A 21819-nucleotide genomic window follows, 5' to 3' on the forward strand; every position below is an offset into this window, starting at 1 on the left:
ACAACTGTAGATGCTATAAAATCAAAGATAGGACAGTCTATCAACCTTCAAAATCATATTTACAGCTAGGATAAATATGAATGCAAGGTGTTATCAGAAAGTTTCTGGACGAGGTAAAAAAAGAAATGCTACAGCTCCCATCTCAGAACTTAGCTCTATCAATTGGGGCCAACTGAGTAGGTTTTGCCTGAAGACAAATACAGAATCCAGTCTCCAAGCCATTCTGTTTAAAATACAAACCACGCTTTTAGATGTCACACAAAAAGTTCTGGACTGAATGGTAGCATGCATTACCCGAATTCAATCACCTCTTAATTTCTTCTTGAATCAAATTTTGATTTGTTACTCTTGTTCCCAACTATTTTAACTGTACCACATTTTCAAAAGATCTTTATGTCATCATTTTGCCATGCAGTTTGGTGATGAGACTTCAACACATACTTAGTTTTCTCTGCATTTACTTCTAGACCAACCCCCTTACTAGTGCCAAAGTTCCTGTTTTTCCTTATGGTATCTGTGTTATATCCCAGTAACACATCATCAGTGTAGTCCAGCAGCTGAAATATCCCATTTAATTTCAGTCCCACCTGGTTTTCCTGGACCTTCCTTATGGAGTATTCTAAAGCCAAGTTTAAAAGGAGTGGCAATAAAGCATCTACACCATTTTAACTTGGTCTCTTGCCTATTATAGAAATGAATATTTTCATTACCATGGTCTGTTTTGTTCACTTTAAGACACCATACTTTTTGTTGTATATTTTTATCATTCATAGTTCTGAAGAAATTTGAATTTTTAGAAAACAAGACTCAGTTTTAATCAAATGCACTCTTTTAATTTGGGCTATAAGCAGCTACAGAGAGAATTTAAATCTTCTACAATAAAGGTTAACGTGCTGAATTTCATATGGCACTTCTATACATAAAACTTCTTCGCAAATATCAGATGACTGTCAGCCCTTCAGAAACTATTTACATGGTGACCAGGCTCACCTTTTATGAAAATGGGCCAAGTTTTTAGCACAGTAATGGCTCCTCAGTAAAAATCTTTGTGAACAAAATGTTGTTTAATTCTTAAAAATTAACTGAGAATGTAGCTTTAATATTTGGGATAACTAAGGGATCAGTAAGAAAGACTGCTTTGCATACATTTCACATCCACATCTCGAACATAAAACTTGAGTAAAAAAGTACAAGAATTAAGTATGCAAATACAGGACTTAGTATATTTATTTTATATACAAAACTCTCCTCCTCTTGTCTGGTAAATTTATAATAGCATGAAGACAGTGAATTTGTTGAAAAATTCATGAAACTGAATTTCTCTTCCAACATTTCAGTCTTAAATTTAGCAGTTGTGTATATAATCAAATCTGACCTGATCCTCAATGGTGACGCTGACAGACACATACACTACAGTATATACTGTATTTACCCTACCCTATTGCTTAGGTACAATTCTCTTTCAAACCCAAACTTCTGTGGTTCATTTTAGGTCTCCAGGGTGTCTCTCCAATGGAACCTACACTCAGTTAATTGTCCTTGGAACAGCATTTGCTATGTACTGGCTTCAGAAATGTTGTATTTCCTTCTGCTCTGTAACTTGACACATCTGATAATCATTAATTCAAAGTTACCACACTTAGTTCACAGGAATCTGCATAGCACGACTTCCTTCTGGTTCCAGATGGTTTCCAATGATCATCCCACATGATTTATTAAATTCTTTACTTAACAGACATGGTTATCTTAAATGCTCAAAAACAGAGCTCTTTTAAAACAAATACCATAAAATATTATAAACGTTTAATATCAGCAGTAATATGTAAATCTGTTACTGATCACTGCATTCATGAACTAGTAACATTTTGTGCCATACCTCAACACTCACATATTTGTAGAACATCAGTATCAGAATATTTCTAGAGCCAGAGTTTTGCTTCAGTATGATTCTCTTTGGTGGAAATAAAGCAAAGATACTGGAATTACACAATCATATTTCATGAACAATATGTCATTATGAAGTGGATCTCAAAGAACAGCCACTAACTATAATATTATGGCTTCAAAAAATGTAAGCAGGTAAAACACATGCAAATATGTTGGTAACAGTAACAAAAGTCAGACAATGAATGTTTTGGAAATATATCAGTACTTTATACATATACGAGTTTTGAGATAAGCGACAGTTGTCAGGGATATATTTTCCCTGAAATCTCTGAATTATGTTGATTCTTTACACAGGTTTCTTCTGTGAATCTAAAAGAATATCAGATTTTTAATGAAGGAAAACTTAGAAAGAAAGATTCCTTTTACAGTTGGGTAAATACAGTATACCTGCATGAGGACTAATATAAGGGCATTTCCCCATTGCATTATATCAAAGCACCTTTGTGGTTTTGAGAAATTATGGGTTTCTCATCACACAACAGTGAAGAGAAAACCATGAACAAAGAAGTCAGAGATTATCTGATCTTATCTTTAGATATTGGCATATGTTAGTTTCGAAACTTAAACTTAAGTGTGCACTGATTTGTACCGGAAACTGTCTACAGCAGACATGACCCAAAACAAATTATGCTTAAATTGCCAGAATCTAAGTCTGATGTTCAAATCTTGTTCAGGGTAGGAATCCCTCTTGAATTTAACTTCACTCAGTTAACAAATGGCAGGATAGCATCACAAAGAACAGTAAAGATAATGCCAGAGAAAGAAATCACATTTTAATTACGATTTTCCCTTCATTTATATTAAATTAAACATTCTGAAAACACGTCAAATTGCCAGAGGTGTTGTGCATTCCCTAGTCCTTCAGAACAGTTGTTTCAAATGCATACTGCTCATCAGGTTGGACAATGGTATGGTAAACACCAGCATAGCCAATCACCTGAAAGTAAATAATTTCTTCAGTTTATTAGAAACTTCTTAGAAATCATTCCTGCTTCATATTTGAGAGGTTCCAGGTTCAAATCTTGGCCCAGGAATTTGCTATCTTGACTAAGGCTTTTCATGGTTTTACTCAAACTGTAACAATATTCATCATGCCTTCAGAAACAGGAAGCTCACATATATGATGTGTAACTTTCTTTTGAATAGTTAGCCAATGAAACCAAAACTATAAATTAAGAATTACACATTGTGGTAATTACCATCATGCATACTTTCCAGGATTAATTCAAAGTTTTCCGGTGTACATTGAAAGTTTGTAATTTTTAACGTACAGAAAATGCTCCATACAATTTCTGTAAGTAGCTAATACAATACTTGTTTATAAATTTTGTATACCCTGTCATCAAACTTTTCTCATTCATTCATATGATTTCAGTTTCATTATAAAATCACTCTTCAATACTGTTCCTAAGTATCATACACACACTGTGTATGTTCTTAGTTCCACTATCTCTTGTGTAACACATCTTTCTATAAAATTTGCTGAAAGTTATTCACTTAAAAGTTTTGTAAATCATATAACTTTTAACTTTTTAAAAGTTTTTCACTGCATGTTCTGACCAATATGGTCTTCACCAGGTGTTAAAAATTATAGTTGAGGAAACTGCTGTCCTTCTGTTATCATAGCTTCAGTTATTAACATATGATCCACTCTATGTGCATGTGTATTAGAAGTCATGGGTTGTTCTTCCTGTCGTGTTATGCTGTGCCTTTTTTACGAATTTGCAGCTGGATACTACAATATAATATTAAATTGACCTTAGCTGTTTGCCTTTTATTCCCAAGTCTCATCACAGTATAACACAAGCTTCCACAAATGTGGAACCACACAATTGTGTGAAATCAATAACAAAACATGTTTCTGTATTTCAGCATCCCGTTGCAATTGTTCACATTAGTGTCCGTTTGTCTATATCCGTCTAAATTGCAACAATTGTTTTACACTTCAATATATTCTTTAACACTTAGAGGTACATGTTTCGGCTTCAAAGGGCCATCTTCAGGTGTTTTATTGCAGATATTCAATCAAGACCTTGTTAAAACTGCTACACTGTTTCACTGTTCCAGTTCATTTTAAAAACCACATGCTACAGTCCTCCTACAATTAAAACGAGATAAAATGCTTTTATAATTTGTTGTTTCACTTCACTCAGGGTGTCGTCACTTCCATAAAATATATTAAAATATTTTTCCCGGCAGCTTGTTCCTCATGTTAGTTATTTGCGCCTTGTTTTTGTTTCCTCCTCAACGTGTGGGGTTGTCTTTACTAGCCTTTAATAGAATTTTATCTCATTTTAATTGAAGGAGAACTGCAGCGTGTGGTTTTTAAAATGAATTAGAACAGCGAAACAGTGTAGCAGTTTTAACAAATTCTTGATTGAATATCTGTAATAAAACACCTGAAGATGGCCCTTTGAGGCTGAAACATGTGGTGTTAAGTGTTAAAGAATATATTGAAGTGTTAAACAAGTGTTGCAATTTAGACGGATATAGACAAATGGACGCTAATGTGAACAAAACATGTATTTTTGTTATTCATGTATTATCACATTTACAAATGCCACATAAAGTTTTAGTCGCTGATTCTTCTTGCTTTACTTGTATGGCCTAAAGTTCTACAATGCTACTGGAATATGTACCATCTACTTATTTTATTTACAATTTCATGAATATGCTTCCATTTTCACTGTAACATTTTCTTAGTCTAATATATACATTTTTAAATTCCGCACGCTCGAACAGGAAAGTGCAGTAACAATTATATTAACCATAGTCCCTTTTTCATTTTTTCATTAAAATTTTTTTCATAATTACAAGCAGTACTTACATATGAATTTCTTCAATCACAGGCTTAAATAAAGGTTTTGGTCTGCTCATGATTTTTGCCAGAACTTGCTGCTGCCACGTAGGCCTTTGGCTTTAATTGGCTTTTTTCCCTTATCTCCACCCTGCGCAACAGCTTCTCGGGAATCTGTTGCCATTGCTTCATCTGGGTCCTGCGACTGAGTCTTCAGTGTCTTCTTAATGTTGATAATCTAGTATAAAAATAGAATCTAACATAATTCAACTGGAAAAGGAAACTTCAAGAATGGTTAACTAATTCAGAATGCAGGTATGAGTACATGTCTGACACTTACTGAATGAATTATAATTGTCCCATCCACACTTTGCACATTTGCAACTGTCCATCACTGTTATGGGAACAAGCTTCAACCCTACCCATGCTTCTTTTATTTATTGAAAATGTAGGTGTCTTGGGTATAAAAGCTCACATTGCCGACACTATACTCAGCCATAAAAATAATATATAAAAATGAGCCTGTCTTACAGAGGAAATAACTATACTAACCTAACACATAATTACCACATTAAACGTTTTGAAGCTTTCAATGCAGAAAACACCTAAAACAGGAATAGTTCTGGGTTATAATGCCCTGTAGTTCTCTAGAAGTTTACCAACATTACTCTGAAACGCCATACTTTTCTACCCGATTACGCAGCTTCACATCCCAGTAGGCAGTACATTTCATGGTCACTGCTGTGTGAACTGCAAATCTTAGCTCTTAAATGTGATCGTCTTACGTGGTTTTCATTTTCATTTAACATCTCACAATGCTTCTGTCAAGCTTATGGAAATTACAGTGGGTTCCATGCATAATGATTGCAAACTTACTTCAAGCTACTGTGAAGAACATCCTAACATGAATTTGGCCTGCTTGTGACTTCACATTATACCTCCCAAATATTGGAAATTACAACTACAATTTCGTTTCACTCCTAATACTGATATACATGTACTTAGAGGGTAAAAAAGGTAAAAGGTAAAGCCATCCTTGTAACAGGCCATGGAGGCCCATAGGGTTGTGAGATGTTGAGGCTCCCACATTATCAAAGATGGCAATAGGTTTACATGTTGGCCACCAGGAAGATTCCTGGTAGTCATTTCTGTCAGAGGCTGAGTTGACCCAAGGGCCATAGTGCGGCTGGAAGGTTTAGATCAAATGAAAAAAAATCCACTTCATTGGGACACACACCCGCAACCTTCCATCTTGTAGCATAGTGCCTCACCCAATTACACTACTGTGTGCCACCACATGTAATTAGAAGCCATAAAATAATGCACTTATAAAAGAACTGAATACCCCAGCCTGTGGTATAATGCTCTTCAACCATTACAGTAGAAGCACACCCAACAGAAGACTACCTCTAATTTTTATGTATGTGTAGTCACCTCTTGTTCAATAGCCTCCTTGTGTTTGAGACGCCTGTTCTTTTCAGCATTGGCACGGTTGATTTGTGTCTCTACACACGACAGAACAGCTTCACACGAATCACACCAGTCTTGTAATGTGCTCACAATAGACCCTAAATCAGCTGGCTGAATGTCACGTCCAATTGCATAGTCAACCTCCAGCTGGCTATGCTTCTGATCCAGCTTTCCGTGGATTATGTCTACAAGTCAAAATCTCACACTAAATAATTGTTTATATAACAAGGTTAAATAAATATAACTCAGACATTAGAACATAAGATTCACATACTAATTTGAATAAAACAGATGTGAAGAAGATGGTAAGAAATCTGTAGATTAAAATTGTCATCATAAAGAAAAAAAAAAAACTGCATGTACATGATATCAAAAGTCAGGAAGAATGACGGGGGATGAAATCCAATTAAATCTGATATTGTACCTCAAGTTAATGTGGAATGTGAGGGCAATAAAATATTGTAAATTATAAATATATGATACACTTTAAAACAATATTAATAAAAGGTGACAACACATAAAGGGTTAAACAAAAGGTTAAAAGTAAAATACAGGCAAAGGATATACACCATAAAACAAATTAATATCTAACTTACTTACTCATGCAGTTGAGCCCTTCTGGGGGAGACGCCAATTCTGCAGCTACGCAAGAATTTCCCAGCATTTTATCAAACCCGAAGGTTCATTACCGTGTTCACAAGAGCCCTCCACCAGTCCCTATCCTGAGCCAGATCAATCCAATCCATACCATCCCATCCTGTCTCCCTAAGATACATTTTAATACTGTCCACCCACCTACGCTTTGGTCTTCCCAGTGGTCTCTTTCCTTCTGGCTTTCTCACTAATATCCTATACGCATTCCTCGTCTCCCCCATTCATGCTACATGCCTTCCCACCTCATCCTCCTTGACCTGATCATTCTAATTATACTTGAAGAAGAGTATACATTATGGAGCTCCTCATTATGCAGTTTTCTCCGACCCCCTGTCACTTCAACTCTCTTCGGTCCACATATTCTCCTCAACACCCTGTTCTCAAAACCCTCAGTCTATGTTCCTCCCTTAATGTCAGAGACCAAGTTTCATACCCATACAGAACCACAGGCAAAATAATTAATAACTAACACAACAGGAAATTTAAATGTGTATTCATCTGGCTGACTGTAACAATGATGACTCATTAATCATATGGTTCGAGAAAAGAAACACATATTGTTTTGTTACAATAAATCATTTTCACCTGCATAAATAGCTTCAATGATGAGATCTTCTAAATCACGAACATTTTTAATATCCAGTTCTTGAAGTAATACAGCATATGGAATACACTGAAAAATAAGTCACATCTGCAGTGAGGTGTTGTAGTATTTTCAGAAATATAATTTATACTCTACCAGAAATTCAGATTTACATGAATATAATACTAGAAGGAAAGATGATTTTCATGTGCCAAACTGTAACACATCAACTTTTAAGAAGAGTGTTATCAATATGAGTATTAAATTGTATAATAGACTGCCTTTGGAATTAAAAAATCATATGAATCTAAAGACTTTAAACATGGGCTAAAAATAATTTTACTAGATCATCCATTCTATACATTGTATGAGTTTCTCTTAGTAGGACAGTAGTAAGCATAGCAAAACCTCTATTCAGCAATTGAAACAGATAACAAATGGTTGTTTGCAGTATCTTAGTGTGATTGGTGAATGACATGATCATATGTAGGACTCCTGATTTACCCTAATACTGTTAAATTCTCTCAATAAACTCATAAGGTTGGCTTGAATTTCGATTTACATACTGAATCTAATTTGATTATTTATCTGGTTTGATAATGTGTGTTATATTTTAATTATAGGTTAACTATGTCAAGAGTGGTTATTAATTGTTGACAAATTCTAATCCATGATATGTATATAGTGGCCATCTTGTAGTGCACTCAATTCAATTGACAAATACACACTTTTTAAATACTTTTTACATGGTGTTGTGAAGACATATGAGGGCAAGCAATGCAATAGATTAGTGTAATTAGGGCACCTGATGATGGCACTATGTTGCCGAAACATGTCGTGAAGTAACAGGTGAAATTGAGTGCACTACAAGATGGCCACTGTATACATATCATGGATGAAAATCAGTGCAACAGGACGCTAAAATACAACATTATAAATTCTAATCCTTTAGGCGTTTGGGCAAAAGGCTTTCAAGAATGATATATTTAATGATGTGACTTGTTCAAGTGTTACTGTTGTAGCAATTATGAATGCCAAATAAAATGAATGAAAGAATGAATGAGTTAACATTACTTATTTATACAAATTTGAAGAATTATATTTTACAAAGAACAAGTTAATGTAAAACTGAACAGTCCAGAGCAGTAGTACCATTCTACTGAATACTGAATGGAAAATATATAATTTTCTTTAAACCTTCTCAGTAATTCAATTACTAGAATAATGGAGCCCTACATTGGTAACACCTGTCATCTCTACATCCAAACTTTATACTAAAATGTTCCTTTCCTGTATAACCCTGAGGACGGCTTATTTATTAAAAGTTCATGAAAAAATAAAAGTGGTATCAGGTACAGACCCGGGGAAATTGTATGACTAATTCAGGTCTTTCCTCTTTTTGTGGTTTACTGTATGATGCTATCAGTATCTCAACTCGGTAGTGTAGTTGGTTGAGGCATTATGCTACAAGCCGGAAGGTCAAGGGTTCAAGTCCCGATGAGGTCATTGAATTTTTTCAATTGATCTAATCCTTCCAGCTGCACTCAGCCTCTAACAGAAATGAGTACCAGGAATTAATTAAATAAGTTTCCTAGGGAGTAAAGTGCGGCCTGCGCATAAGGCTGACAACCTTACCGCCATCTTTGAGCCGACTGTCTAGATAATGTGGAACCCGCAAAGTCTCACAACCATACGGACCTTCACGGCCTGGTACAGGGATAGCTTTACTTTTACTTTATCAGTATCTCAACTACAGAGTGTCAAATGGTAGGATGACTGACGAACAACGAATTGGAAAAGATTTGGAAGGAAGTGGTTGTGACCTAATCAAGGTACTCTCCCACAATTTGCCAGGAGGGACTGAGAAAACCCATGAAAAACTCAGTCAAGATAGCCAGTGTCCTTGCTGAGATTTGAGGGGAGGGGGCAGATACCTGGCTGCTCCCCTACACCAGATTTTTGGGGGAGAAACAAAAATGAAAAATATCACACATTAATATCAGAAATTAAAAAACTATTTTTTAATCCTGAATACTAAATTGCAATAAATAAATACAATTTTAAATAGCTTAAAACTAAATTTCTAAGGAAATTTTCTTGCTATAATCTCCCCATGGAAAAAGAAAAGTCAGCGAATCAATAAAATGCAAATTCTACACAGAAATTATGCTTACTATACCTTATTCTTTGTTGCCAATGTAACAATTGTAAGGTGCTGTAGCTTCTTCTTCTGAACTGGAGTTAATTCAAGAAGCTTGGCTTTATTTTCCAAATACTGTCGATAAGTTCCATATGCAAATAGATGTAAGGCATGGTAATAGTTGGCATGCGGGCCATTTTCAAGCTACAACATAAATAATGACAAGTCACTTATGAATCTTTTATTAACACTATATTTTGACATTGCTACACTGTCTATGGGCAGACGTCTTTGGTTTTACTATTAAATGTTAAACAAATGATTTATAATTTTGGTGTTTTTATATTCTCTCTATAAAATCCAAATCTGATGACAGCTTAGTTAAACTTATGTGACGTCTGAGGTTTTCAGTGATGACTGTGCAGAAAACTGTCTTCTCAAACGTGATGCCCAACTACATGTTGTCATATCCCAAAAGACAGTATTCTTCATAGTTACTTTTCATTATGTTTGTGTTGGATCCAGTAAGCATAGAAAGGGATATGTTAAACTTGTCCCTGTGCTTAATTAAAGACGCCATGAAGACGTATGGGTGAGTGGACATATAGCTCCACCATTCTTAACCTTAGCACTAGATGGAGGTGAGAGGTCAGCTTCACACCCCTGCCACTCTACCTCCGGGGAAAGGACACGCCATGCCCATTGGATAGGAGGCTGGGTGGATGCCAAAGTCAGTTTGGACACTATGGAGAGAAGAACCCCAGCACACCGGATTTAGTTAGCATATACAAAATAAAAATTTTTATGAACTTCAGCATTTGATAGCATCATGAAGATGTGCACTAGACAGCCTCAGTACATGGATATATAATACTGTACAGTTTGCAAAGTGCAAGGTTCAAAGAGGTAGGATTTGAGGCTCTCACAGTAGTCATAATGAAGAGTTCTATCTTCTAGGATATAATGCCATGTATCCCATTGAAAGACAACCAATGTTTTGAAGAGACACGTGATCTCCATCCTTACGGGTCAAAGAGTAAGTGAAGCAAGAAATCAGCCTAAAGCAGGCGGCAATGGTGACTCTTTGACCCAGGAGATGGAGATGACATGTTCCTCTGAATCATCAGTTGACTTTCAATGGCCTACATGGATTATAATCCCAACACCAAACTCTTCATAACTTAAACTATTCTTAGCAGAAAGTGAATATTCATCAAAACTCTACACCAAAATATCTTTGTTGGATTTGAGGTTCTCACAGTGGTGACCATGAGATGTGATGCCATATAGTCTGATAGTTCACTGATGTTTCAGAGTAACATATGCCTCCATCTTAAGGGTGAAAGTGCTCTGTTTGCTGTCATTTCTTGCTGGTTACTTGCTTGGCTTACTCCTTGATCCCAATAATGGCAGTTCTCTGAAACGATGCTGCACCCTTGCCAGACTATACAACATCACATCCCAGAAGATACTGTCTGTTTAAAACACCTCTGTGGGTACACCACACCTTGAGTAGGCAGCCTTGCTGAAGAAAGTCATTTGTGTTCAACAAGACCTTCAGTATGGCGATTTTTCGTCCCACCCATGTTGAAAGTAGAATTTTAGTAACTCTCTAATGATGATGTGCTCATCTACGTCACTATACGAGGGCCTACGTACCGTCAAAGATATTTTAGACACAGTTTAGTACTTTTCAAAATGTCTTTATTCTAACTTTTGATGTCTCCAGTTCACTATATCAAATTTTAACAACCATGATTCACAATATAGAGTAATATTTACTCACTTCAACTACATTAGGCATATCCAACAGCTCTCCAAACACATGCACCCCCGGTGCTTCGAGAACCTGCTTTACCAACTCCACAGCTGCAGCACCTTTCGCTGATTTTGCCAACAGTACAAACTGCTCAAGAGGATTATTACCCGCAGAAGAGCCCTTATCTGTTGCCATTGTACCTTTCATTCGTCGCCACTACAAAATGTAATTTTTAGGTTAAGGCTGCAAAACTCGAAATTAAAATTATGCATATACCTAAACACTGCACGCTTGCTCAAATTTCACCAAATTCTTCCTGATTTGGTAAGCGAACGAGCACATTCCTATACTGACTATGCTCTACTGCCTACCTAAGTTCGTTCCTATTTCTTGTTATTTTATTACATACATCACCTAACAGCCCGGATATTTCGATGGGGCTTCCTTGGTTTGTGTCAACTTAACCAGCATGCACAGACCCTAGCAACTGGGTTAAAGAAAAGGAAACACTCGCAAACATCAACTGCCATCTATGAGCAGTGTTCACACGCATCGCTCACTAGTACCAATCACAGAGCCCCCAATAAAAGTGGTGTCGTAAATGGGTCCTGTTCAAATGTTGTGATGCTTGGAATTATAAATAATTTACAAGTAAACTATTTAAGCATCCTGTGGTATTAATATATCTTTCGTTAATTACACATATATTTCCGTCTTCAATGCATCTTATTATCTAGACACCCTTCTTCCTAACTCTATGTTGCGCTCGTATATAGCTATCATCAGGTGTTAACTTGCTAAGAGCGTTGCACTGTGTGTCAAAATTATGTATCGTGTGTGGACGCGATATCTCCTATTTATAATAGATTAACCTTGAATTAAAATTAATTACCATCTTAATGCTTTTCCATTGGGGTCTTCGTCCATTTATTTAAAAGATATTTGCTTCAAAGTAATTCGCGTTGTTGGGTTTATTCGTGCTGCATTCCCTTTGCGGTTTGGGTCTTATGCGTATTAGTTGTGCAATATGTAAGAATGTCGATGTAGTGTTATTATCAGTGTTGTTATGTATGTCCATTGGTTTGTAGGATTTTCCCCGTGGTTAGACTAGTTATGTTAGGTGGTTTGTGTGAGTAGAATGATTCCGCGTAACTTCTCCTGACCTCGGGTCAGTCAATGACCCAGGTACCCACGAAATTCGATTACATAAATGATGATGATGATGCTGATGATATCAATAAACTCCCCGCATATTACGGTGCCGGAAGGCTCATTTCAGTTCCTTTACATTTGGGATGAGGTTGGTCATCCATGATCTGAACTTTCCTCAATTTTTCTGCTCAATGTTTCAGTGTTCACTGAAATCCCCATTACTGTGAAGTTACTACGTATAAAACAATGACCTGTGTGGCTCAAGTTCTCAAGTTGGTGGTGGACATGCGAGAAGCAGCTGAATACAAATATTCTTGACCGAAACGTTTTAAGCAACCATGGTTTCCCCACAATCCACGGATTACTGCACGGATGCTACTCATCCTGCTTCGTACCTGTATATACGTAATCCGTGACTGTTGTGTTAGCTGGAAATTCAGCTAACTGATAGTCATTGTCGTTATTGTAGATGATTGTTTGTTAGGTTTGAGTAGGCATACCCGGAATTAATTATGCGTCAGTCAAATATTGAGGTGCTGTTTAAGTGCAATAGTTTAGTTACTTATTTCTTATGTGGGAAGTAGGGATTGAATTGGTTCCTTCACCAGTATAAGCTTTGTCATATATTCCTTCACAGGTAATAATATTACACCCGAAAAAGTGTTAATGTAATTTAATTATCTCTTGGAATTCATTCTTTTTCAGATGGACGTCGATGACAAACCTTCAAAAGGGGAAGGGTTGCGACAGTATTTCATCACAAAAATTGAAGAACTGGAATTAATTGTGGCTGAGAAGAGTCAGAATTTGCGTCGCCTTCAAGCTCAGCGCAATGAACTCAATGCAAAAGGTAACAATTTGCTAGAATGTATGCAAATATTTTGATGCTGGGAACAGAGTTATTACAGGGGCTGAATATGACTTCTATTTACTGTTGCTGTATCCAGCAGACTACCCTGACCTTACTTTAACTTCTCAATAGAATTAAAGTTTTATAAGGTTTCAGTCCTCAACGCAAAGCTGTGTAATTAACGCAGTTGGTTACAGCAGCATAGTTGGTTGAGGCACTATGCTGAAAGCCAGATTGTTGCAAGTTCTATTCCCATAGTGGTGGAACTATGTGCAGTGTTAGAATTGGGACAGATAAGATAAATAATCTTAACAAGTTTTTGGTATATAAATATTTATTATAATCGATGAACATTTTTAAATACTTTTTAAATTTTACAATGAAATAGATTAATGTAAATGGAGCACCTGATGATGGCACTATAGTGCCAAAACATGTTGTGAAGTAACAAGTGAAATTGAGTGCACTAAAAGATGGACACTGCTTACATATCATGGACCCAATGAGGTCGTTGGATTTTCAATTGATGTAACCCTTAAGTTGCATTATGGCCCTGGGGGTAAAGGGCGGCCAACACATAAGGCTGACAACCTCACCACCATCTGAGATTGTCCCGAAAATGTGGGAGCCTCGACAACTCACAATCCTATGGGCCTCCACAGCCTGTTACAGGAATATCTTTTTACCTATTATGGTCATGATGTACTTAGTTTGCAAGCAGGATTCTTTTAAAATTAGAATGTATATGTGTTTATTTGCATATGTAACATTGTGGCATGAATATTTCAGACCCACCTTTTAATTCTAATACACCATACTATTTTAAAATGTTAACAGTGAAACCATGTATTTGTCAACTCAAGTTCGTATGCTCACTCTGTGTATGTGACTGTGCACACACTTCAGTATGGAGCTTACAGAAGTACAGCAGAAGCTTAATATGGCATCTAAATGAACACTGAAATTGGAAAGAGTACATATATAGGTTACTTTTATGATGAAAAATGCATGCTTTCCCAAACATTATTAGTGTATGAACTGGGCAGGGCAAATATGTATGGGAGCGATGAGGAAAGCATACAAAATATCAGTTGGAAAATCTAAATGAAGAGACCGTTTCGTAGACCTAGTCATGGATTACAGGATAATATTAAAATGGTATTGTAGGACATAGGATGTGATGGTGTGGACTGAATTGCATGTGGCTCAGGATAGAATCTATTGGTGGGCTGAATAGTACTGTCTTCTGGGATATAATGCCATGCAGTCCATTGAAAGTCAACCGACGTTTTGGAGGAACATGTTGCCTCCATCTTCAGGATCAAATAAGCTGAGCAAGATACCAGTGTGAAAGCTGGTGGCAAGCTGAGAGAACTTGTTCCTCCAAAACATCGGTTTACTTTCAATGGACTACATGGTGTTATATTGTAGAAGATGGCGTTCTTCATAACCACCGTTGTGAGAACCTCAAATCCTACATACTGATGGACTATTGTGAACATGGTGATGACCTGTTGATTCCATGAATGTTCAGTAATAAGTAGCTTGTTAAGGATTCTCATTCATAGCAGTAGTTAATATGGACATGGTTTTCTCAGTACCCATGTACCATTCGTCAAGCTACTGACTTAAATCAATTTTGCAAATATACAATTTGTAGAGTCCATTTAATGAATAAGGAATGCCATTTTAATCCAAAATCTTGAGATGCATAAGCTTTAATTTTTTTTCCCCCTTTCAGTTCGAATGCTTCGTGAGGAATTGCAGTTACTCCAAGAGCAAGGCTCATATGTCGGAGAAGTTGTGAAACCTATGGACAAGAAGAAAGTTTTAGTTAAAGTTCATCCTGAAGGGAAATTTGTTGTAGACCTTGACAAGAACATTGACATTAATGATGTCACAGCTAATTCGCGTGTTGCACTCCGTAATGAAAGTTACACACTACACAAAATCCTTCCAAATAAAGTATGCACTATAATTATGTATGAAATTTTAGATGTTGGATGTAATTCTCACATACAAAATTATATGTTCCTACGCTTTTTCTTTATTCTTGAAATTTAACCTGATTGCAGGTTGATCCTCTAGTATCTCTCATGATGGTGGAAAAAGTTCCTGACAGTACTTATGAAATGGTTGGAGGTCTGGATAAGCAGATCAAAGAGATTAAGGAAGTCATTGAGCTTCCTGTGAAGCATCCAGAATTATTTGATGCTCTGGGCATAGCGCAACCGAAAGGTGTACTTTTGTACGGACCACCAGGAACAGGTTAAAAATGATTACAATACACTTAACTAAATATGTATTGCCATGTAATGTATCAATAACAAATGTTCATGTTTGTAGGTAAAACCCTGCTTGCCCGAGCAGTGGCCCATCACACTGAGTGCACATTTATTAGAGTCTCAGGGTCTGAATTGGTGCAGAAATTCATTGGTGAAGGTTCAAGGATGGTACGAGAACTGTTTGTTATGGCCAGGTAGGTTAGTTGGTGGTTTTATTGACCCCCTGCTAATGACATTAAGTTTATTTGCCTTCCATGATATCCACCTGATGTTAGGGGCCAATTCACACATTATGTCCAGAAAGCTATGGTCGTGTTTTCAAGGCCAGAACTTAACAAGCAACCTCTAGATGTGGTGGAACATTGTATGTTGCCACAAACTGCAAACAGTAAAGCTCTCTCAAACTCATGGAGGCTCATTCCCTCTATAAAAGGGAAAACTAATAAATATATTTGGCTTTAATTCAGTTGTATATTTTGCCATGTACTTTCATCAATACATCACTCCCCCATATGCCTTCATGGCATAGTGCTTACTTAGTTAAGCACAGGGACAGCTTCACCTTACTTTCATGCTTGCTTTATCCTGTTATCCCATATCAGTTACAGAACTAAAGTCCTTTATGATGAGTTCTAATCTGCTTGCCTTACTTGCAAGACACACTTTGAAACATCTTGTGCAGATTCTTTGCTGTATCACCTAGATCAGTGTTTCCCAACCACCGGGCCGCAGCCTGGTACTGGGCCCTAACATCAGTTATACCAGGCCATCTCAGACAAATTTACCGGGCCGCAGTCTCACAAAGGTTGAGAACCACCGACCTAGATCAGCAGCAGTAAACTTCTTGTCCCAATTTATGTTCATCATAGTCTTGTATAGTGTATTACAACTTAAGTTGAATAAAAAGGTTTAAGCTGCCAGTAATTCATACAAAGTAACATCTCTTCTTGCTTATTCTTTACTCATTTTCATTGTATGTGTGTCATGTTGCAACTAAGCCTCTCCATGTATCACTATTTTCCCAAAGCTTCCACTCAATTTCTTCACATGTTCTTCCTTTTTTGAAACATTTTTCCTAACCTGTTGTTAATATCTTGATCTGTATCCTCTTCGCATTTTCATTTAGTTTCATATTCAAAACATTTGGAATATTGTCTCCATTCATTCTTTAACTATATCTGCATGAACATAACACAACATAAAATGTTGCTTAAATAAGATCGTTTTCTTATGGCAGCAACCTTTTGGATGGTCTGTGCCATGTTCTTCAATATAGAAGTAATTACACTACCTTCCAAATGACTTACAAGTCTATCCTTGGGTGGGAGTCAAAATGTTAAACTTTACTATTCAAATCAGTGGCTCACTGAGCAACTGCTAGCTTCTCAAGGACTCTGTTGCACAATTTCATGATAACCGAGCAATTTTAACTGACTGACCAATGGTAAAAAGTTAAATTGACAGCTCTAGCCAAAAACGCTCCAGAACATGCTGTTTACATTTCAAATCTGTGGATTACAGCAAATGCTATTGCAGTGTGACAATTACTATATGAAAATTATGTTGCAGAGAACATGCACCTTCTATTATCTTCATGGACGAAATAGATTCCATTGGATCATCTAGGATTGAATCAGGGAGCGGGGGTGATTCTGAAGTACAGAGAACCATGCTGGAGCTGTTGAACCAGCTTGATGGATTTGAGGCTACAAAAAATATTAAGGTGTGTCATGGTTCCAAATTGGGCCCAAATGCTGTATTTTTGCTCACAGAAAATGCCAGAACCTTAATACCTACACAAAATAATACGACGTAATTACTGCTTGTACTACAGGAAAAATGTGTGACCTAGTCTGAAAAGAAGACACTATTTTGACTACATTGTGCAGTGAACTCTAATACTGCTTGCAAAACAATATTCAGTATAATTGTGGTGGTTCAGTGACTGGTCACTTCACTTAAGCATATTTTAAAATATACTTTTGTTGACTCTGCTAGTCATAACAGACAGTTGGCAGTGGGAATACCATCTCATATATATCACTATTATAAAACTAGGCTTAAGAATTTTGCTCCATCCATTGATAAGTGAAATTGACCTAATCCTTCCAGCCGCACTATCGCCCTGGGGTCGACTCAACTTCTAACAGAAATGAGTACCAGGAATCTTCCTGGGGGTAAAGGGTGGCCAGCACATAAGGCTGACAACCTTATCACCATCTGTGAACTGATTTCATAAAATATGTGGGAGCCTCAACATCTCACAACCCTATGGGCCTTCACGGCCTGTTACAGGGATAGCTTTACCTTTTGCCTTTTACATTGATAAGTGAAACAGAATTAGACTGTATATCCTTAATAAATACTCAAAATGCTTTGGGAAGCTGTTATACTGGCATAGTCCAGACAAGATTGGAAAATGGCTGTACTTTTCTCAATCAATTTCTGCAGGTGATTATGGCTACCAACAGAATTGATATTTTGGATCCTGCCTTACTTCGACCAGGGCGTATCGACCGTAAGATTGAATTCCCACCTCCAAATGAAGAAGCTCGTTTGGACATTCTGAAGATCCATTCTCGAAAAATGAATCTGACCCGAGGTATCAACCTCCGCAAGATTGCAGAACTTATGCCTGGGGCATCTGGTGCCGAAGTTAAGGTAACAAAAGATGAAAGTTATGTAAATATAAACATTCCCATAGTTGGTTTAATTTCAGACTCCCTCATTAGGTATAGTCAAATTTAAACCCAGTGTAGGTAATGTAACCATTCCACTGCTATGCAACCGATTTAAAGGAAATTAATTTATTAATTTTAAATCTTAATTGTTCACAATGAGATGCAATGAACAAGTGTAGGGAAACATAGGTCCATTCTTGTATGTAAGTTAGCGTCTTCCCATGCTTACAGCAGAAACAGGAAGACACCCGTCAAAAGTTTCTTGGAAAAAGTTGCATGAAAGAATGACTAAAGAAGCCTTTGTGAATTCAATACTTGGCAGTTTGTGCATGCCATAACTTAAAAAGAATGAAGTTTTTATGACCCAAGCCACACTTCACATTTGTCAAGATTCAGACAGAAATACGTTGGAGTCAGAAATCCTTAAACCCTTGTAAGCTTTAAACGGAGTGGAGGAGTACCTAATTAAGATACTCCTAAGTTTTAAATTGACCAATCACTAAAATTTAAGGGTGTGACAGAGCAGAGCCGCCGAGGTGAACAAGGACTTGAGGTTTGAAGTGAAATCAGTTGTCGAAGAAAGTCACACACCAGGCTCCATAGAAAGTAGACATAAAAGTTGTGGAAGTCAGTCACACACCGGGACTCGTAAGAACTAGATGTAAAAGTTGTCGAAGTCAGTCACGTACCGGGAATCGTAGGAAAGAAGTAAAGTCTCACACTCCAGCCCTTGAGCAAATATACTGGTAGTAGTCAGTTGTAAAGTGTTAACCACTTAGACTGAAACAAGTTTTAATAATAATAAATTTAAACCTGCAAAGTGGTTTAGTTAGATAAGTGTCACAACAAGTAGTCAATTGTAAAGTGTTAAACGGTGACTAACAAGTGTTGAATAATTATACCTCTGAATGTGAATGTGCTTTGGTAGTCTGTGTTATTTCTGCTTCTTTGAGTGTGGCCCGTATAAGGCTCTGAGATAGGATCCAGCCCTACCGAACCCAACAACCTCACCCCTTTAGTAACCAATGAACCCTGAGATAAACTTTAAGTACAAGAAAGAAGATCACAATTAAGTAGAAACAAGAAGGTAGGTGAGAAGGACTGTTAAAAAGGTGACTTGAAGAAGAGGACAGTTAAAGTAACAATCATCATATTTTTTTTTCAGGGAGTGTGTACCGAAGCAGGAATGTATGCTCTTCGTGAACGCCGGGTGCATGTGACTCAAGAGGACTTTGAGATGGCAGTAGCCAAAGTCATGCAGAAAGACTCTGAGAAGAACATGTCCATTAAGAAACTTTGGAAGTAAATTCTATTACTGGGAATTTGACATAACATGTGGCAGCCATATGTGGAGCACAAATATGTGTGTAAAATGTTAAAAATGTATGTGCAGTATAGAGATGCGCTTTACCAAAATTACTGGAATGTTACTTCCAAAACTTCCCAGATACATTCATTTACAAAAGTAAAGGTAATTTCTGTTCTGTACTATGCAATTTGCACAGTTCATGTTAGTTTCTAAATTGAATAGAAATGGATTTAACAAGTACTGGCCTCTGCTGTACTCTTAGTATTCAGGCAGAATGATATTTTTCCAACTACACTTTGCATTATTCACGGCTTTTTAACTACTGCAGAATGTAAATTTCAGTATTGTGATGTATTGTAACCTATGTCTGCACTTTGAATTTTGTCACCAACAAGAAATCACATAACTGAAGTCTCTTGTTGTATAAACATATGCTTGATTGTTGGTGAAGGTTAACTTTGAAGAGTTTTTCCTTTTTGGATATAATGCCATGTAGTCCACTGAAAGTCAACTGACATTTTGGATGAACATGTCACCTCCATCTTCATGGTTAAAAATAAGCCAAGCTGCTTGTCACCTGCTTTCACACTGGTTTTCTTACTTGGCTTATTCTGCAGCCCTGAAGATAGATGTGACATGTTCCTCTGAAATGTCAGTTGACTTTCAACGGACTACATGACATATCCCAGAAGATATAACTCTTCATAACCACCTCTGTGAGAACCTCAAATCCTATAAAGTGAACTTTACTGCAAATACATCAGTGTCCATGAGAAACTAATGGTTCTTCAGGTGGTCCAGAAATGGCCCATTTCTTATGAAACCTGAAAATTTATTACTATGTTCGTAAGAACCTCCTACTTGGGACCCTATCCCAAGTTAGATTATCCCATCCACACCAAATTTCCTTAATATATCTTATTCCCATCAAGTGGTCTCTCCTCTTCAATTTTCCAAAGAAAATTCTGCATGTATTTCTCAGATCCCTCATGCTACATTCATAATGATTAAGGCTCTAAGTTAAAGTTGTCCCTGTGCTTAAATCAGCACCAAGCTATGAAGACGTATGGGAGAGCATAGGTATAGCTTTGTGTATTAACCTTAGCACTTGATGAGGTGAGTGGCCATCTTCACGCTCAACCCGCTTTCCCCCCCATGGGAAGAGCCCCGGTACCCATTGGATAGGCTGGGTGGACCCAAAGCAATCTGGACACTGGAAAAGAGAAATGACCTGCATTTGCTGAGAACTGAACCCTGATTCCTATGCTACCACATACAATAAGGTTTACACATGCAAACTATGATAAATAAAGTAATGTCTGAAAGTAGGTTAAACTATCCAAAAAGTACAGTAGCAATTTTGAATGTCTGAATGTAAGATAATCCTAAGAAAAAAGTCTCACTCACTCACAAAGTTGAGCCTTCCCAGCGTTTATGGTACCCGAGGGTTCATTACTGTGTTCACAAGAGCCCTCCAGCAGTTCCTATCCTGAGCCAGAAAAAAAGTGTACACGTTTTATTATCATCATTTTGTGTGTGTGTGTGTGTGGGGGGGGGGCATGCCAATGTGCTGAGCTTGCTGTTAACACTATTGTGAACTGCCCTACATTCACAAGCATTGCAGTGCCCACAAGTCATAATGGACACACGCCCTTAAGGGGTTTATGTTCCTGAGGACATCTGAAGCTGGCATGAATATATCTGAACATTAAATAGGAGACACAGAACATCCTTCCTGCCATGGTCAGCAATGTCTCCTGCACATTTTTAACTTTCTACCAGAGACAGTGTGGCAATCAGCATGTTAAATAGGAAATACTTCACCGTATTAAATCATCTCATATTAATCTTCTAAGCATGGAGTTTCAAAATCCTCACTTGACACTGAAGACATAATGTAAAGTGAGTTTTAAATTCCAAAAGCAGCAGACTAGAAAAAAATATATTTTACAACTTCCTATTATGAATCACCAGCTGGGATAGTGTAGTCAGTATAGTGACTGGCTATGGGCTGAACGACCTTAACCTTAAAAGTATATTATATTTAAGCAGCCTGTTGCACTATACACTTCTATATGTAATAATACAAATGCCGTCGTGAATGCAACAATTTATTTGGTTGTAGTTCTTTGTCTTTTCTTCCTCTATACTATATGTTTTGGCCGTAACTGGCCATCATCAGGTGTATTTTT

General features: G+C 37.0%; 3 protein-coding genes across 5 annotated transcripts in view; 1 reads left to right on the forward strand and 2 right to left on the reverse strand.

Moving 5' to 3' along the window:
- Positions 1 to 1196: 1196 nt before the first annotated feature.
- Positions 1197 to 11829, reverse strand: LOC111865721 (COP9 signalosome complex subunit 7a). Of its 3 annotated transcripts, none has more exons than XM_023853960.2 (7): positions 11760 to 11829; positions 11378 to 11566; positions 9631 to 9795; positions 7454 to 7541; positions 6179 to 6399; positions 4775 to 4982; positions 1197 to 2884 (listed from the first exon to the last, which is right to left on the reverse strand). In XM_023853960.2, exons 2-6 carry the CDS (start codon positions 11555 to 11557, stop codon positions 4821 to 4823), a joined length of 816 nt encoding a protein of 271 aa, XP_023709728.1. In that variant the 5' UTR covers positions 11558 to 11566; positions 11760 to 11829; the 3' UTR covers positions 1197 to 2884; positions 4775 to 4820. The 3 variants fall into 3 exon arrangements, with proteins under 3 accessions (XP_023709728.1, XP_023709727.1, XP_023709729.1); XM_023853959.2 differs by having other exon boundaries at positions 11722 to 11826; XM_023853961.2 differs by having other exon boundaries at positions 11765 to 11809.
- A 1081-nt stretch (positions 11830 to 12910) lies between these two features.
- On the forward strand, positions 12911 to 20038 carry LOC111865720 (26S proteasome regulatory subunit 8). The gene is made up of 8 exons (XM_023853958.2): positions 12911 to 13035; positions 13208 to 13352; positions 15094 to 15317; positions 15428 to 15620; positions 15699 to 15831; positions 17207 to 17360; positions 18089 to 18298; positions 19484 to 20038. The coding sequence occupies exons 1-8, from the start codon at positions 13015 to 13017 to the stop codon at positions 19622 to 19624; spliced, it is 1221 nt and encodes a 406-aa protein (XP_023709726.1). The 5' UTR covers positions 12911 to 13014; the 3' UTR covers positions 19625 to 20038.
- A 250-nt stretch (positions 20039 to 20288) lies between these two features.
- Positions 20289 to 21819, reverse strand: part of LOC111865719 — a 28770-nt gene continuing 27239 nt past the window's right edge. Inside the window, exons 9-10 of the transcript XR_002843021.2 lie at positions 21035 to 21116; positions 20289 to 20840 (exon numbers count right to left, since the gene is read on the reverse strand). The gene's annotated coding sequence lies outside the window, so the exon portion shown is untranslated. The remainder of the gene's footprint in view (positions 20841 to 21034; positions 21117 to 21819) is intronic.

Source organism: Cryptotermes secundus, unplaced genomic scaffold (assembly GCF_002891405.2).
Source record: "Cryptotermes secundus unplaced genomic scaffold, Csec_1.0 scaffold150, whole genome shotgun sequence".
In the NCBI taxonomy this organism is placed as follows: domain Eukaryota; kingdom Metazoa; phylum Arthropoda; class Insecta; order Blattodea; family Kalotermitidae; genus Cryptotermes; species Cryptotermes secundus.

Excerpts from the sequence above, each read along its gene's own strand:
- LOC111865720 (XM_023853958.2), top strand. The coding sequence starts at position 13,015 with ATGCGTCAGTCAAATATTGAG. Across the intron at positions 13,353-15,093 it reads CAATGAACTCAATGCAAAAG|TTCGAATGCTTCGTGAGGAA; the intron begins GTAACAATTTGC and ends TCCCCCTTTCAG. Across the intron at positions 15,621-15,698 it reads GTACGGACCACCAGGAACAG|GTAAAACCCTGCTTGCCCGA; the intron begins GTTAAAAATGAT and ends TCATGTTTGTAG.
- LOC111865721 (XM_023853960.2), bottom strand. The coding sequence starts at position 11,557 with ATGAAAGGTACAATGGCAACAGATAAGGGCTCTTCTGCGGGTAATAAT. Across the intron at positions 7,542-9,630 it reads CATTGGCAACAAAGAATAAG|TGTATTCCATATGCTGTATT; the intron begins GTATAGTAAGCA and ends CTTATTTTTCAG. Across the intron at positions 6,400-7,453 it reads CATTGAAGCTATTTATGCAG|ACATAATCCACGGAAAGCTG; the intron begins GTGAAAATGATT and ends TTTGACTTGTAG.